Here is a 15,348-nt window from a genome sequence, read left to right on the forward strand (position 1 = left end):
CTTCAATATCTTGGCATCTGGAACAATATGACATAGCTTGAAATATCCATCAGTACATAATAGAACCAGGATAATTGCCCAGGCAATCACCTTAAAGTCCCATGCACAAGATACATATGTATGTATATGTGTGTATGTATATAGAGATGTATACGTATGCATTGTTCTTTGACTATTACATGCAGAAGACATAACACAATGCAAAGCATAACCTGTTAAGTTGTATCAATGACTACAAGTCAAAATTACATATAGAATTACAAACATTACACACACATCTCTTAGGAGCACATGCATGTCCAGAAAACAAAAGCAAATATGCATAACAGTGAACAACCATAAAGCAATCATGAGAATAAGCTTGCAAGATAACAAATTGGAAAAACTATGTGTACATAGCTAGTAGCAAACTGAGCAAAGTTACACTAACATAACTACAATTGGCAAAATAACAATATAAATCAAATAGGCATAATATGAAAATAATAAAATAGAAGCATACTTAAACATTCAGATATTAACTCATGTACGCTAATACAACATATTTCAATACATAAGCATCCAAACAAAGTTATCTCGAAAGAATTGCTCTGACTCATAAAGGGAGCACACTAGACTGCCCAATCACAGCCTAAAGCAACAGAGCAGTGTTAATTTTTCCCTAGTGGATCCCTGTGAACTAGGGTGTCGAAAATCTGAGAGGATATGGGAGGAATATTTCTAATGGGACCCTTCAAATGATAAATACCACAGCCGTCTCAGGTAGCACACCCTCTGGACTCACTGGGGGAGGAAAGAGTCCCCTTCCCTTCCAGTCCAAAGTCATGGTGATGCCAGAGAGGATACTCACGTGGCCTTAGGGCCATGGCAATCCCACCCCTGTGGCAACTAGAGCTGGGAGACAACTAGGAGATTCTGAGAAACCCTCACTGGCTGCTTTTGCCTCTCTCGCTGATTTCCTTTACTCTAGCAGATCAGAAGTGGTGGCCGCATTTAATGAAGCAGTTGTAGTTGGGGCCAGAGCCAGAGGAGTCTGTCAGAAAGGGCAGCAGCCATTGGAGCAGCAGCGGCCAATGGCGCTATCTGCACGGGGAATGGAGGGAAGCTGAGGAAAAATGGACAAAGAGCACCAGTTGCTAAAGGGAACACAACTTCAGGAAATGTAACTGTCTTCAAGAAGTGCCGGCTTGAATTCAACCAAGTCATTAACACTTGGGGCCCAGCTGGGCTACCTGTGCAGCAGGGAGTGATACCTCAGAGGAATTTGGTGAGGGAGCCACAAAGGGAGAAAAGGAGTTCCAGTGTCAGGAGTTGTGAGGTATCCCTCAGCCAGTGTTGTGCTGGTAATGTTTAACTTCCCCCCCAAAAAATGTATGTACAACACACTTAAGTTTGATCTGCTTTATTAGCATAATTTCTCCATCACTTTCTTTCTTTTTTTTCTTTTGGAGGCAATCTGGGTTAAGTGACTTGCCCAGGGTCACATAGTTACTAAGTGTTTAAGGCCACATTTGAAATGAGGTCCTTCTGATGTGCTCTATCCACTCTGCCACCTAGCTGCCCCTCTCCATCACTTTCTTAAGTCAACAAAACAGTCCAAGTCCTCATGAGTAGTGTTTGCTGATTTCCAAGGTAAAAATGCTCATAATGAAAACCGGTTCTCTCCAGGTAGTTTGAGCTGGTGCCAGCGTGCACTGCCAGTTGTTCTCTCCATGCGTGCCCCTCCACCTTTGTGCCTTTAAGTTTGAACCTACTCTCCCCAAGCAGATGCATATGCAAGGGGAGAGTGTGCCCTCAATTTGAGGGAAATGTTTTGTAGCCACTTTTCTTTTTATACCTCCTCAGTAAATGCTTTTTCTAAAACTCAGTGGATTGTGACTGGCTAATTAATAATGGGCAGCTAGGTGGTACAGTGGATAGAGCACTGGACTTGAAATCAGGAAGACTCATCTTCATGAATTCAAATACAACATCAGATACATATTGGTTGTGTGACTCTGGGCAAGTCACATAACCCTGTTTGCCTTAATTCCTCAACTGTAAAATGGGCTGGAGGAGGAAATAACAAACCACTCCAGTATCTTTGCCAAGAAAACTCCAAATGGGGTCACGAAGAGTCTGACAAGACTCAATATGACTCAACAATAACAAATTATTAATGGTGAGCACATATTTGGGAGGGAGGAGCTTAGGAGGAAACCAGAAACCCAACCCTTCAGAATTACCCCTAGAAACCTAGCCTACCAGTTCAAGTACAGACTGGGAATGGGCAGAGGGATTGCTATACCCTTTTTACAATGGAGAAACTGAGGCTTTCTAGTAAGTATTAAATCTGTGACTTGAACCCAGGTCTTATGACTCCCAAACTAGTACACTTTTACAACAATGGTAAGTTGAAGTGATGATTGTTAACTATATATAACAGTTCATTACAGAATTATTTTATAAAGTACACTTTTCTAATGCATTAAAATATAAATACATTTGCCAAAATTCCATTTACATTAAATTTTTGCCTTGTAAAATAAGGGGTGAGGGGTGAGGTAATTAACCAAAGATGTCTAAATTCCCTTCCATCTGTAATATTCTATGATTCTAAACATTTAAGGAAGTATCTTTTGCATAAAATGAGTTTTTTCATGTCACTAGTATGTCACTAGTAGTTTGCTGTTAGTAATATCTGATTGAGTGGTACATAACATATTGAAGTAGTCACAACCAAAAGCAGTGTTAAGCTAAAATAAGTAAAATTTCTCTTCAGTGTCTTCTCTATCCTCTTTCTAGCCTTTTATCCCCCTTTACTGTACTGCTGACCTTTCCTTCTTTCCTCCCTCTCCATTCCCATGCCAAGTACTCTTATCAAAAGCAAGGACCCCATCATCGTACCTACCCTAGGAAGCACCCCATTCTCCTTAGGTTTTTCTCTTTTCTCCTTCCCTCCTTATATGCACCCCTACTCAAAATGTACCTGTCCCATGTTCTTTTCACTCAGGGATCTGACTTCTAATAAATCTGTATTAATGTTAGTGGTTATTTACACCCACTTTTTAAGGAATAGTTAATATCTAAAGATGGATTTCTGAAGATACAAAGTCTTTCCTCAAAAAGAGTAAATCTATTGGTGGAAAGTTCAAGCACCATGCTGGTAGAGGAGTATTTAAAAAAAAAAAGATGAAATATAAATCCAGAAGAATAGTAAAGAATAGTGAGGGGCTACAGAGAGGTAACAGAGTTCAAAGGTTTCAGTGGAAGCATCTATTTGAATTGTTCCTTTCTTTGAAATGTGTTGAATTTCTTCTAGGTAAAGAATCTTTCTGAAGAGATGACAGCTCTAGAAGCAAATATTTCCAAACTGAACAAAGAAAAGAAATCTCTCCAGGATGCCCATCAGCAAACCCTAGACGATTTACAAGCTGAAGAAGATAAAGTCAACAGTCTGATCAAAATGAAAGCTAAACTTGAGCAGCAAGTAGATGATGTAAGGATATTTAGTATTATAGTTAAATATTCAGTAGGCATATGATGCTGAATGGAAATTATAGTACTATCATCCCACATTTGTAAATGCTAAAGATTCAATTTTCAGATGAAAAAGTTCCAATCCAATCTTTACCTTTCCTTTTTGTAGCAATGAAAAATTATAATTTTTTTCAGCACTGTTGTTGAGTAACCCTTGAATTGCATTCATTCATTCACTCACTTGTACTGTATTGGTTATACACCCTAACACTTTCTTCAACTTGCTTGAGACCAAACTAGGTAAATACCAATTGGAGAAGGAACCACTCTAGTTAAATTCACAGCCCATATTCCCTAGAGTTAATGCACATTAACACTTTATTGTTGCTGTTTAGTACAGTCTAACTCTTCATGACCTTGTGGACCATATTACACCAATACTGTCCATGGGTTTTTGTTTGGTTTTGGTTTTTGCAAAGATATTGGAGTGGTTTGCCATTTCCTTATCCATCTCATTTTACAGATGAGGAAACTGAGGCAAACAAGATTAAGTGACTTGCCTAGGGTCACACAGCTAGTAATCATCTGAGGCTGAATTTGAACTCAGGTCTTCCTGACACTAGGCCTAGTGCTCTATCCACTGAGCCACCTAGCTATATTAACATTTTAGTCTTCTTCAGTGCCAGTCCTCAGTTCTCTCTTAAGAACTTTGGAATCTATTATGTGAGATGGGAGACACTGACACAATGCTCAGCATGGGCATGCCCGCATCAGAGAAGGGGCTGTCCTCTATGAGCAACGCAGAATTGAAACAGCTCAAAGGAAACTCAGGGTGTGAAAATTTAGAGAATCCACCCCAAATTTGTGCCCGACCTGTGGTAGAGCATTCTGAGCTCGTATTGGTCTGACCAGCCACAGTCAGATGCACTGTGACTTGACTCTAGTAATGTCATTTTGGTCCTCTTCAAGGATGAAGGACAACAACCAAAGTCATAATGTGTGTCTATGAATTTAAGAAGGAAGTGGGTGTGACATCCAACCCTCCTGTACATAACTGTAGGGAGGCCACAAAGTAGCATTCATTTCCTTTTTTTTTTTTCTTGAGGCAATCAGGGTTAAGTGAATTGCCCAGGATCACACAGCTAGTATGTGTCAAGTGTCTGAGGCCACATTTGAACTCAGGTCCTCCTGACTCCAAAGCCAGAGCTCTATCCGTTGCACCACCTAGCCTCCCCTAGCATTCATTTCTTAACTGGCTACGGGATTAACTGGCTAACCTACGGGAAGTGGAGGAGAGGGGGAAGGGAGGGGAACCCACAGCATCTCTAGTCCTGATCTATATCTTGCCACTGGACCCAGAGGAAAGAGTGAGGCTGGTGACTTTGCACAGCCCTGCCTCACTTAAATCCAATCCACTGCAAGTCATGACATCACCTCCTCAATGTCATGGTCCTCTTCAAGAATGAAGGACAAACAAGTGTAACCTACAAGGAGTATGCATGCTCTGGGTACAGGCCAGAAGGAATCATAGAATCTTAAGATTTAGAACTGGAAGAAGTCACTGATTTAACAACATTTCAAGCTGAAAGGATTAGAAATCACTAATCCAGTCCCTCCATTTCATTGAGTTGAAGGAGGAAATGCATTGGAAGCAAAAAGTCTGGGCAGGCTCATTCCCTGTCTGACCGAGGAGGGCTGCAGCCAACATACATTATGAAATATGAGGGGTCCTAGAGTATTTACACAAAAGCTGACATCCGACTACCACCCAAAGAACATGATGTTATTTTCTAGTAGAAAGCACTGGATTTTGACTTCAAAGGATCTTCATTTGATTCCTGGCTGTGCTACAGAATAGCTCTCTGACCCTGCACAAGCCAATAAAATTCTCTAGGTTTTCTTATCTGTAGTAAGGAGTGGGTTTAACAAGATGATTTCTAAAGTTCCTTCCAACTCTAAATCTTATTATCCTATAATCCTATAAAATGTACTAGTTTATGTCCTCTGGCTCATACTGAACTTAATCTCTTTCTCTTTCTAGCTTGAGGGTTCTTTGGACCAGGAAAAGAAGCTTCGAGCAGAACTAGAAAGAACAAAGAGGAAGCTTGAGGGGGATGTGAAGCTCTCCCAGGAATCTGTCATGGACTTAGAAAATGACAAACAACAAAATGAGGAAAAAATGAAGAAGTATGAAGTTGACCTTTTCATTTTGTATCTTTGAAATTAAGTCTGAAAGCCAAATTCAATTTTCAAAGCCTGGCATCTGATATGCTTTTGAATTTTTGATAGGAAAGAATTTGAAATCACTCAGTTACAAAGCAGAATTGAAGATGAGGCGGTACAGAGTTTGCATTTACAGAAGAAGATTAAGGAGTTACAGGTAAAATTTTTCAAAACTCTTCTTACTAAAAACAAACAAAAAACAAACCTTCCCCGATTCCCTTTCTTTTCTCACATTTATCCTTCCTTTATCCCAGTATCCATTCTCTTTCACATTAGAGGTAGAGAGAGAAATTACCCTCTCCTCGACTCTGTGCTGTTTGCCTTCCCACTCTTCTCTCCCCTGACCATTGGTACCTCCCTATACCCCAATAAGCTAAAAGCTCAGCAAACTTGGGAACCCTCCAGTTTTATCTTAACAATAGCCTGCTGGACATTTCCACCAACCATCTAGTTTGTGTGAGGAGTTAGGCATTTGGCATACAAAAAGAAAGAAGGGGAGGGATGGAGGGAGGGAGGAGTAAAGAAGGAAGGAAAGAAGGAAGGAAGGAAGGAAGGAAGGAAGGAAGGAAGGAAGGAAGGAAGGAAGGAAGGAAGGAAGGAAGGAAGGAAGGAAAGAAAGGAGAAAGAAAGAAGAAAGAAAGAAGAAAGAAAAAAAGAAAGAAAGAAAGAAAGAAAGAAAGGAAGGAAGGAAGGAAGAAGAAAGAAGAAAGAAAGAAAGAAAGAAAGAAAGAAAGAAAGAAAGAAAGAAAGAAAGAAAGAAAGAAAGAAAGAAAGAAAGAAAGAAAGAAAGAAAGAAAGAAAGAAAGAAAGAAAGAAAGAAAGAAAAAGTCCCACATTCTTTCAAGGATGCAGTTTGTAAATCAGCTAAAATATATGCAAAGTAAATACAAGATAATTTCTGGGGTAAGCACTAGAAGCTAGGGGAATTAGGAAAGGCCTTATGTAGGAGGCATAAATTAAGCTGAATTTTGAAGGAGGCTAAGAATTCTAATGGGTAGAGGTAAATAGGAAATGCCAATATGAGGAAATGAATGAATAAATGAAACATTTATTAAACACTATGTTCAAAGCTCTGTGCTCAGCACTGTGGATACAAATAGAAAACTAAGAGAGTCCTGGCATTCAATGAGTTCACATTCTAAGGGGGGAAAGCACATATGGAAAATTTCAGCTGCAAGTCAGATAGAAAGGTCCCATGATCCTCTTTCCCACTTCTTCCAGAGAGCATATTAAGAAAGATGCTGGATTTGGAGTCAGGAAGATCCGAGTTCAAACCCTGCCTCACACACTTACTAGTTATGTGACCCTGGACAAGTCACTTAACTGTTATCAGCCCTAGTTTCCTCATCAGTAAAATAGGGATTATAATAGCACCTGCCTGACAGAATTGTTGTGAGGATCAAATGAGATAATATGAAGAGTTTTCAAAAATTAAAGCGATACATAAATGCTAGCTAGCCATAGTTACAGTAGTAATAGTATTTTTCTCTCTCCAATCTATTCTCCGTATAGCTCTCATATTAATATTCTGAAAACACCAATCAGATCATGTCACTCCCTTACTTTAAAGTGTTGTTGTGCATTCATTTTAGTTGTGTCTGACTCTTTATGACCTTATTTGGGGTTTTCTTGGCAAAGATACTAGAGTGGTTTGCCATTTCCTTCTCTAGTTCATTTTACAGATGAGGAAACTGAAGCAAATAGGGTTAAGTGACTTGTCCAGAGTCACACAACTAGTAAGTGTTTGAAGCCTGATTTGAACTTAGGAAGACTGTGCAGGCCCTGCTCTTTATTTACTGCTCCCTCTGGAATAAAATACAAACTCCGCTGGCGTTTAATGCCATTCTTACAGCTCCCTTGTGTCCCTTGCTCACTCTTTCCAGTCCAGCTGGTCCACTGGGTGCTCTCTGTAAGCAACATCTGCCCTCCTGATGTTGTGTCTTTACACAGGTTCTGTGTCTTTGCAAAAGTGGTCTTCTATGCTTGGGTTACACCCCCTCCCCATCTTCACCCCTTAGAATCTCTAGGTTCCTCCGAAGAATAGCTCAGATGCTACTTCCTAAACAAGGCCTTTATTGATACTCCTTAGTCCATTCTCATCCTCTCTTGAAATTATTTGTATAATTTTGTACATATTTCATATTATTTTTGCACGTTTTATTTCCCCACTAGAACGTAAGCTCACTCTGTTTTGTGCCTCATGTTAACAGTGTCTTGCACACAGTAGGAGTTCAATAATTGAGGAAGGAGTCCCAGTATGTTGGGAAGAACATGGACTCTGGAGTCAGAGAAATGGAGAGATCTGCATTCACATCCTGCCTCTGACGTTTATTGCCAGCGTGACCTTGGCAAGTCACTTATTCTCTTTAAGCCTCAGTTTCTTCACCTGTAAAACAAGAAAGTGGATTACTAGTCTCAGGGATCCCTTCTCTCTGTTAGAGCTATAATCCCATGAAACATTGTAAAATGTTATAAATATTTGTTGACTGGAATGTCATTGAACATTTTAGGCTCGTATAGAGGAAGTGGAGGAGGAAATCGAAGCTGAGCATTCACTTCGGGGAAGGATAGAGAGGCAGCGCTCGGATCTCTCCAGGGAGCTCGAGGAGATCAGCGAGCGCCTGGAACAAGCCGGTGGGGCGACTTCAGCTCAGGTGGAGCTGAACAAGAAGCGAGAGACCGAATTCCAGAGGCTGCGCAGGGACTTTGAAGAGGCCACCCTGCAGCATGAGGCTACCGTGGCTGCCCTCCGCAAGAAGCACGCTGATAGCGTAGCAGAGCTCCAGGAACAAATCGGCAATCTGCAGAGGGTCAAGCAGAAACTGGAGAAGGAGAAGAGTGAACTGAAGATGGAGGTTGACGACCTTGCCAGCAATGTAGAAAGTGTCTCCAAGTCTAAGGTAGATTCACCGGTTTTAGAAAATTCTTGGGCAGCTAGGCAGCACAGTGGATAGAGCACTGGCCCTGGAGTCAGGAGGACCTGAGTTCAAATGTGGACTTGAAACTTGCTAGCTGTGTGACCCTGGGCAAGTCACTTAACCCCAATTGCCTCCTATTTAAAAAAAAGAAAAGAAAATTCTACAATTCTATAACACTATCTGGTGATAGATAGCAGCTAGAATGTATATAGCTCTTATTCAGGCTTATAAAACACCTTACTGTTAGAGAGACAGACAGACTTATAAAACATTTTACTGTTAAAACACATGAATGTTCTCATTTGTTCCTTACAACAGCGCCAAAAGGTAGGTGTTTTAATTGCAAAAATGAGGAAACTGAGGCAGACTTGCTCAAGGTCACACAATCTGAGGCAGGATTCTAACATGGGTCTGCTTGATTCCAAGTCCATCAGCTATTAGTCCAGCACCTGTTAGACATGTCCACTAAGATGTCCCACTGTCCTATGACAAGTCCTAAATGGAACTCATCTTGCTGCCACACCCACTCACCATCTCACCCTTCCAACTGGCCTGCTTTTGTCAGCAGAATACTGAGTCACTCAGAATTGTGAGAATCTTTTAAGTGAATTGAAATTCATGACAGCAGCCTACCTTTACCAGTGCTGGCAAGTCGGTCTTTGGTCCAAGTCCTAGTATAGCAGAAAGTCTATGAAGAGCTTCCCATCTGAGGTAGGCTTTGCCTGAGTTTCAGGGTTTCATACTGACATGTATCGTACATGTCTATGCTTGCCTGACTCCTTCCTAGACTAACTGCTTCACATACATATCTGGCTTCTATGAACTCCCAGTCTCTTAGCAGCTTTCTTGGTCTCAACTCACTATTCCATACCAATCTCTGAATTCTATGCGGATCTGATATACTTCCTGGTTACTGTCTCCTGGATGTGCTTATGACTTACTTTCATATATCTGCTTTCGGCTCTGCAATCCATTGCTACTTACAGCCCAGCATTACATTCAGCTGAGGTCATTACTATCATCCAGACTATGTGGCAAGCACAAATGCATAAATAAAAAATACCATATACTATGATGGTGGCAAAATAATTTACCCACCATACAAATAGTGTTTTGAACAGTGCCTTCAGATTTATACATTTTTTTCTTGATCACAACAGTCTTATGAGGTAGGCATTACAAGTCTTAGTTATTATTCCCACTGCATTGATGAGGAAGTAATCTCTAAGAGGGTAAGTGACTTGACCAAGGTCGCCCAACTAGAAAGTGTCAGGGACAGAATTTGAAACCATGTATCTTCTGACTTCAAGTCCAGTGTACTTGCCGTGAGTGGAAGGATAGCATGGTATGGTGAAAAGATAAGGATCAAGGGGTCTTAGAAGACATGAGTTCAAATCCTGACTTACTCATTATATCATCATGGGTCAACCATTTAAATTCTCTGTAACAATTTCCTCATCTGTAAAAAAAATACACTTTTGTGATGTATATGATACAACACATCCTACTTTGCAATACAGAAAGGCTGTGTCTTTCCTTCTTGAAAGAAGGAAAAGAAACTATAGTTTTGATAACCTTGCCGCAAAGAAGAGATATGAAGAAGTAGCTCCCTTCTTTGTAGATGTGAAGGACCAAGTGTCATTCTTGGTTCATGTGCTCCTTTGTTTAATGGAGCTGAATTTTTTTCTTTCTATTCTTTGTAACAAGCAATGGTTCTCTGGAGAAGGATGAAGGAGAATGTATTGAGAAATTAAATTGAGGTAAAAACAAAAGATGTGAATTTTTTTAAGAAACAAGAGAGTTCACAAGTATTTGTCTTTGCATACTTTAAATGGTAATATAAATACTTTTTTTTTTATTTTTAGAGAAGCAGAGTTAGGTGACTTGCCCAGGGTCACATAGCTAGTGTCTGAGGTCAGATTTGAATTCAAATCCTTCTGACTCTAGGCCCAGTGCTCTATCCACCACACCATCTAGCTACCCAATGTAAATACTTTTTAAAAGGAAATCTATGGGGGGCAGTTAGGTGGCACAGTGGATAGAGCACTGACCCTGGAGTCAGGAGGACCGGAGTTCAAATCCAGCCTCAGACACTTGACACTTATTAGCTGTATGACCCTGGGCAAGTCACTTAACTCCATTGTCTAGCCAAAAAAAAAAAAAGGGAAATCTGTGGTTGTTTTTTGCATGTGTCTTCCTGTCTTCTGCATCTCTCTTTGCTATCTCTTTTCTTTCATTCTCTTTCCTTCTTTTCTCTTTCTTGCTGTATTTTTCTCCTTTCATACCTTTAACTGGAAAGAATATACAACTGAAAAGAAACATGGCACAGTTGATTGAGAGCAGGCCTTGGAGTTGGAAAAACCTGGGTTCAAGTCCCACCAACACCACATACCTGCTATGTGGTCCTTAGCAAGTTATTTACTCTCTCAGTGCCTTGAGCAACCCTGGGACTGTAAATTTCAATTATAAATTTCCACTGCCAATCTGCAGTAGTACAAGAGATTTTCTTGTAGGAAGTTTACTATACTGTGAAATCACAGGACTAGACCAAAAAAAGAAAACAGAACTAATATATATGTAGTAACATGCAATTGAAAGACTACCTAACTTGAAGTCAGAAGACAGGACTCAAATCTGAGCTCTACTAGCTAGATAACTACAGGAAAATCACTTAATCTCTGGTAAGTCTCAGTTTTCCCATCTGTAAAATGGTAATAATAATACATGAACTACCTACTTTGTAAATGAAAAAAAGTGCTGTGGAAATATAAGTTAATCTATAGGGTGTCCCCAAAGTCTTAATGCAGTTTAAGTTTTAATAGCTTAAAGCTATTTTTTTAAAAAAGCTATTAAAGCTTAAAACTGCACTAAGACTTTTGGGACACTGTATCATCTGCAAAATGAGCTGGAGAAGGAAATGACAAACCATTCTAGTATCTTTGCAAAGAAAACCTCATACAGGGTCATGAAAAGTCAGATAGGACTAATTGGTTAAACAACAACGACAAAATATTTCTGAATAGTGTTTCATGCTCTTTTTTCTTAATTTTAAAAACCAAGTGGAACCCTAGCTTAAAAGATGTGGGGGGAGTTAATTCAGGTATGACTACAGGTTTGTTTCCCTGGGATACAGACCCTGAGTAGAAAAGGGTTGTCTTATATTTTTAAACCATTTTCTGTGAGTCTATCTTCTCTTCCTCAACAAGAGGAAATAAGCTCCTTAAAGACAGGATTCTTTTAAATGACATAGTAGCTGTTAACATGTTAAAAAACATCTTTTAATCTGTGATTTCACCAGTAGAGAGAATACCTGGTGAGGAGATTTTCCTCTGCCAATGCAGTTTGATTCAGCTATTCTGGTTGAAAGCTGCCTGGAGCACTGGGAGATGAAGTGATTTCCCTGGGTTATTCAATAAATATATATGTGTGAAGCAGAGCTGGGACCCAAATCTTCCTGACTCTGAGATCAGGTTTCCATCTTCTCTGCAATACTGCCTGTCAATAAACATGTGAGCTAATGTGTTGATGAATGATGGAATTGGAATATTGATTTGTCGGGGGAAGGGGAGAGGCTCCATAATATATGAATCCAATTTTTTTCACCCTACACGCCCTCCTTTTTAAAAGAGCAACATAGAAAAAATGTACCAGACCCTAGAAGACCAGTTCAGTGAAATCAGTGCAAAGGATGACCAACACACACAGTTGATCCATGATCTGAATATGCAGAAAGCACAGATGAAGACCCAAAATGGTGAGGATGGGACAGGGATTGATGGCAAAACATGGGCCAATGAGGAGAAGTGATGTTTGATGACAGAGAGGGTCTGCCCATATCTGTGTTCCAGGTGAGCTCAACCATCAACTGGAAGAGAAGGAGTCTCTGGTTTCACAGCTGACAAAAGGCAAACAGGCAATAACCCATCAACTGGAGGAACTGAAGAGACAACTAGATGAAGAAACCAAGGTCAGAGCCAATTTTTTTTCTAGTACTAATGTGAACCTGATGTCTGAGTTAACATACTCCAGTGCTATTCTTCAAGTTTCCCTAAGCCAGAAAACCTTTCATGGATACTAACATTCAAGGCCTTCTATCACATAGGATCTTTCTTCCCCTAATTACTCTGCAGACCTATCAAACCTACCCACTCTAGCCAGATCCAAATTACTGTCAGTCCTATACATTGTTACCTGTCTCTATGCTTATTCATATTGCCCCTCTGACTTAGAATCCTCTCCTGTTACTTGCTTGAAGACAGATTGATTTTTCCCTTTGTCCAGTAAACTTACTACAGGGCACAGAGTAGGTAGTTTTAAAAAGGCTGATGTGTAGCTCTACTTTAAAATACAAAAACAACCAAAAAAAAAAAAGATAGCAAAACAGAGGTCACTTGGATGATAGAAAAATAACTTCCAAAAGGGGAGGCATAGGTAGTTGAGAAAATATTTTCTCCCTTCCTGGGAACAATTTTTAAAGAATATCTTGGTGCAGAACTGATCCTAGGTTCTCAAAGGCAGTGTCAGTGAGGTATCAGCTCTGGAAGGTCCTCTAACCTGGAAAGGCTTTCTTTGTGAATGTGTCTAAAGATGAACTATACATCTGTTATTTGAGGACCAGCCTGGATAACATTCAAGTTTCGTATCACCAGACCTGCTTCACAGTGATGATATTTTTTCAATCACAAGTTATGGACAGAGTATGATCTACATCGATAGAAGGAATGGTCATACCAATGAAATTACAGGTCCTTGAAGTATTGAATTATAAATAAGGACATAAACATAGTCAGACTAGAGGAAACCCCACCCCCATGGTCAATCTAACCCGTAATTCTCTCTGGCAATGGGACTTTTCATTCAGTCTAAGTGAGGATGAGTGGAACATGACCCTTAATGGCTCTGTTACACAAGCACTTTCCCAACTCATGGAGAATTAGAAAGTGGAATTACTAATGCTATATGTAAACTATTTTTTAAATTTTTTTCTATATAAACTATTTAGAAAAATAGGTGAAGAAATACAAATTCTTTTTATGACACAAATATGGTGCTGATACCCAAACCAGGAAGAGCTAAAACAGAGAAAGAAAACTACAGACCAATTTCCCTAATGAATATTGATGCAAAAAATTTAAGTAAAATGCCATCAAGGAGATTACAGCAATATATCGCCAGAGTCGTACACTATTACCAGGTAGGATTAATGCCAGGAATGCAGGGCTGGTTCAATATTAGAAAACTATCAGCATAATTGACCATGTCAATAACAAAACCAACAGAAATCATATGATCATCTCAATAGATGCAGGAAAAGTTTTTGACAAAACACAGTATCCATTCCTATTAAAAACACTAGACATTGCACAGCTACATTGTGTGATGACTGACTTTGGTAGACTTAGATCTTCTCAGCAATACAAGGATCTAAGATGACTCCAAAAGACTCATGATGGAAAATGCTATCCACATACAGAGAAAGAACTATAGAGTTTGAATGCAGATAGAAGCAGCATTTGCTCTCTTTTGTTTTGTTTTGTTTCTTCTTTCTCATGGCTCCTCCCATTCATTCTAATGCTTTTTTACAATATGACTAATGGGAAAATATGTTCAACAAGAATGAATATGTAGAGCCTATATCAGTTTGCACACCATATTGGGAATGGGGGGAGGGAAGGGAAAGGGAGAAAATTTAAAACTCAAAAGCTTGTGGAAGTGAATGTTGGAAACTAAAAATAAATTAATTTTTTTTAAATTAAAAAACACTAAAAAGCATAGAAATAAATGGAGCTTTCTTTAAAATGATAAATAGTATCTATCTAAAACCATCAGCAAGTTGTATCTGTAATGGAAATAAGCTAGAAGCCTTCCCAATAAGATCAAGGGTGAAGCAGGGATCCTTATTATCACCACTATTATTAAATATTGTAGTAGAAATGTTAGCATAGTGATAATAGAAGAAAAAGATATTGAAAGAATCAGAATAGCAATGAGGAAACAAAACTATCACTCTTTGCAAATGATATGATAGTATATTTGAAGAATCCTAGAGAATCAACTAAAAAACCAGTTAAAATAATTAACCAACTTTAGCAAAGTTGCAGGATATGAAATAAACTTACATAAATCATCAGCGTTTCTATATATAACCAAAGAAGCCCAGCAGCAAGAGATAGAAAGAGAATCCATTTAAAATAACTGTAGACAATATAAAATACTTGGGAGTCTACTTGCCAAGACAAACCCAGAAACTATATGAACACAATTACAAAACACTTTTCAAACAAATAATGCCAGATCTAAACAATTGGAAAAATATCAATTGCTTATGGATACACTAAGCCAATACAATGAAAATGACAATTCTACCCAAATTAATTTAATTATTCAGTGCCATACCAGCCAAACTACCAAAAATTATTTTATAGAGCTAGAAAAAAATAACAAAATTCACCTGGAAGAGCAAAAGATCAGGAATATCAAGGGAAATAATGGGGAAAAATATGAAGGAAGATGGACTAGACATACCAAATCTCAAACTATATTGTAAAGTGGTAACCATCAAAACAATCTGACCTCCCAACTACCAGTGCGTTCCCTGCCAAAACTGCCAAATTATTAAAAAAAAAAAAATTGGTATTTGCTAAGAAATAATATGGTGAATCAGTGGAATAGATTAGGTACATAAGACACAGTAGTAAAAGACCATAGTAATCTAATATTTAATAAACCCAAAGACCCCAGATGCTGG

General features: G+C 39.1%; 1 protein-coding gene across 1 annotated transcript in view; it reads left to right on the forward strand.

The window, feature by feature from the left end:
* The window catches only part of LOC110193917 (myosin-13), a 138,860-nt gene that overhangs the window by 40,377 nt on the left and 83,135 nt on the right, over positions 1-15,348 (forward strand). The window contains exons 22-27 of the mRNA XM_078155700.1: positions 3,302-3,478; positions 5,501-5,646; positions 5,749-5,839; positions 8,193-8,582; positions 12,228-12,354; positions 12,449-12,567. Of these exons, the coding sequence (XP_078011826.1) occupies positions 3,302-3,478; positions 5,501-5,646; positions 5,749-5,839; positions 8,193-8,582; positions 12,228-12,354; positions 12,449-12,567 (1,050 nt within the window). The remainder of the gene's footprint in view (positions 1-3,301; positions 3,479-5,500; positions 5,647-5,748; positions 5,840-8,192; positions 8,583-12,227; positions 12,355-12,448; positions 12,568-15,348) is intronic.

The sequence above is a fragment of the Phascolarctos cinereus genome, unplaced genomic scaffold, assembly GCF_003287225.1.
Source record: "Phascolarctos cinereus isolate Bilbo 61053 unplaced genomic scaffold, phaCin_HiC Scaffold_5;HRSCAF=322, whole genome shotgun sequence".
NCBI classification, from domain to species: domain Eukaryota; kingdom Metazoa; phylum Chordata; class Mammalia; order Diprotodontia; family Phascolarctidae; genus Phascolarctos; species Phascolarctos cinereus.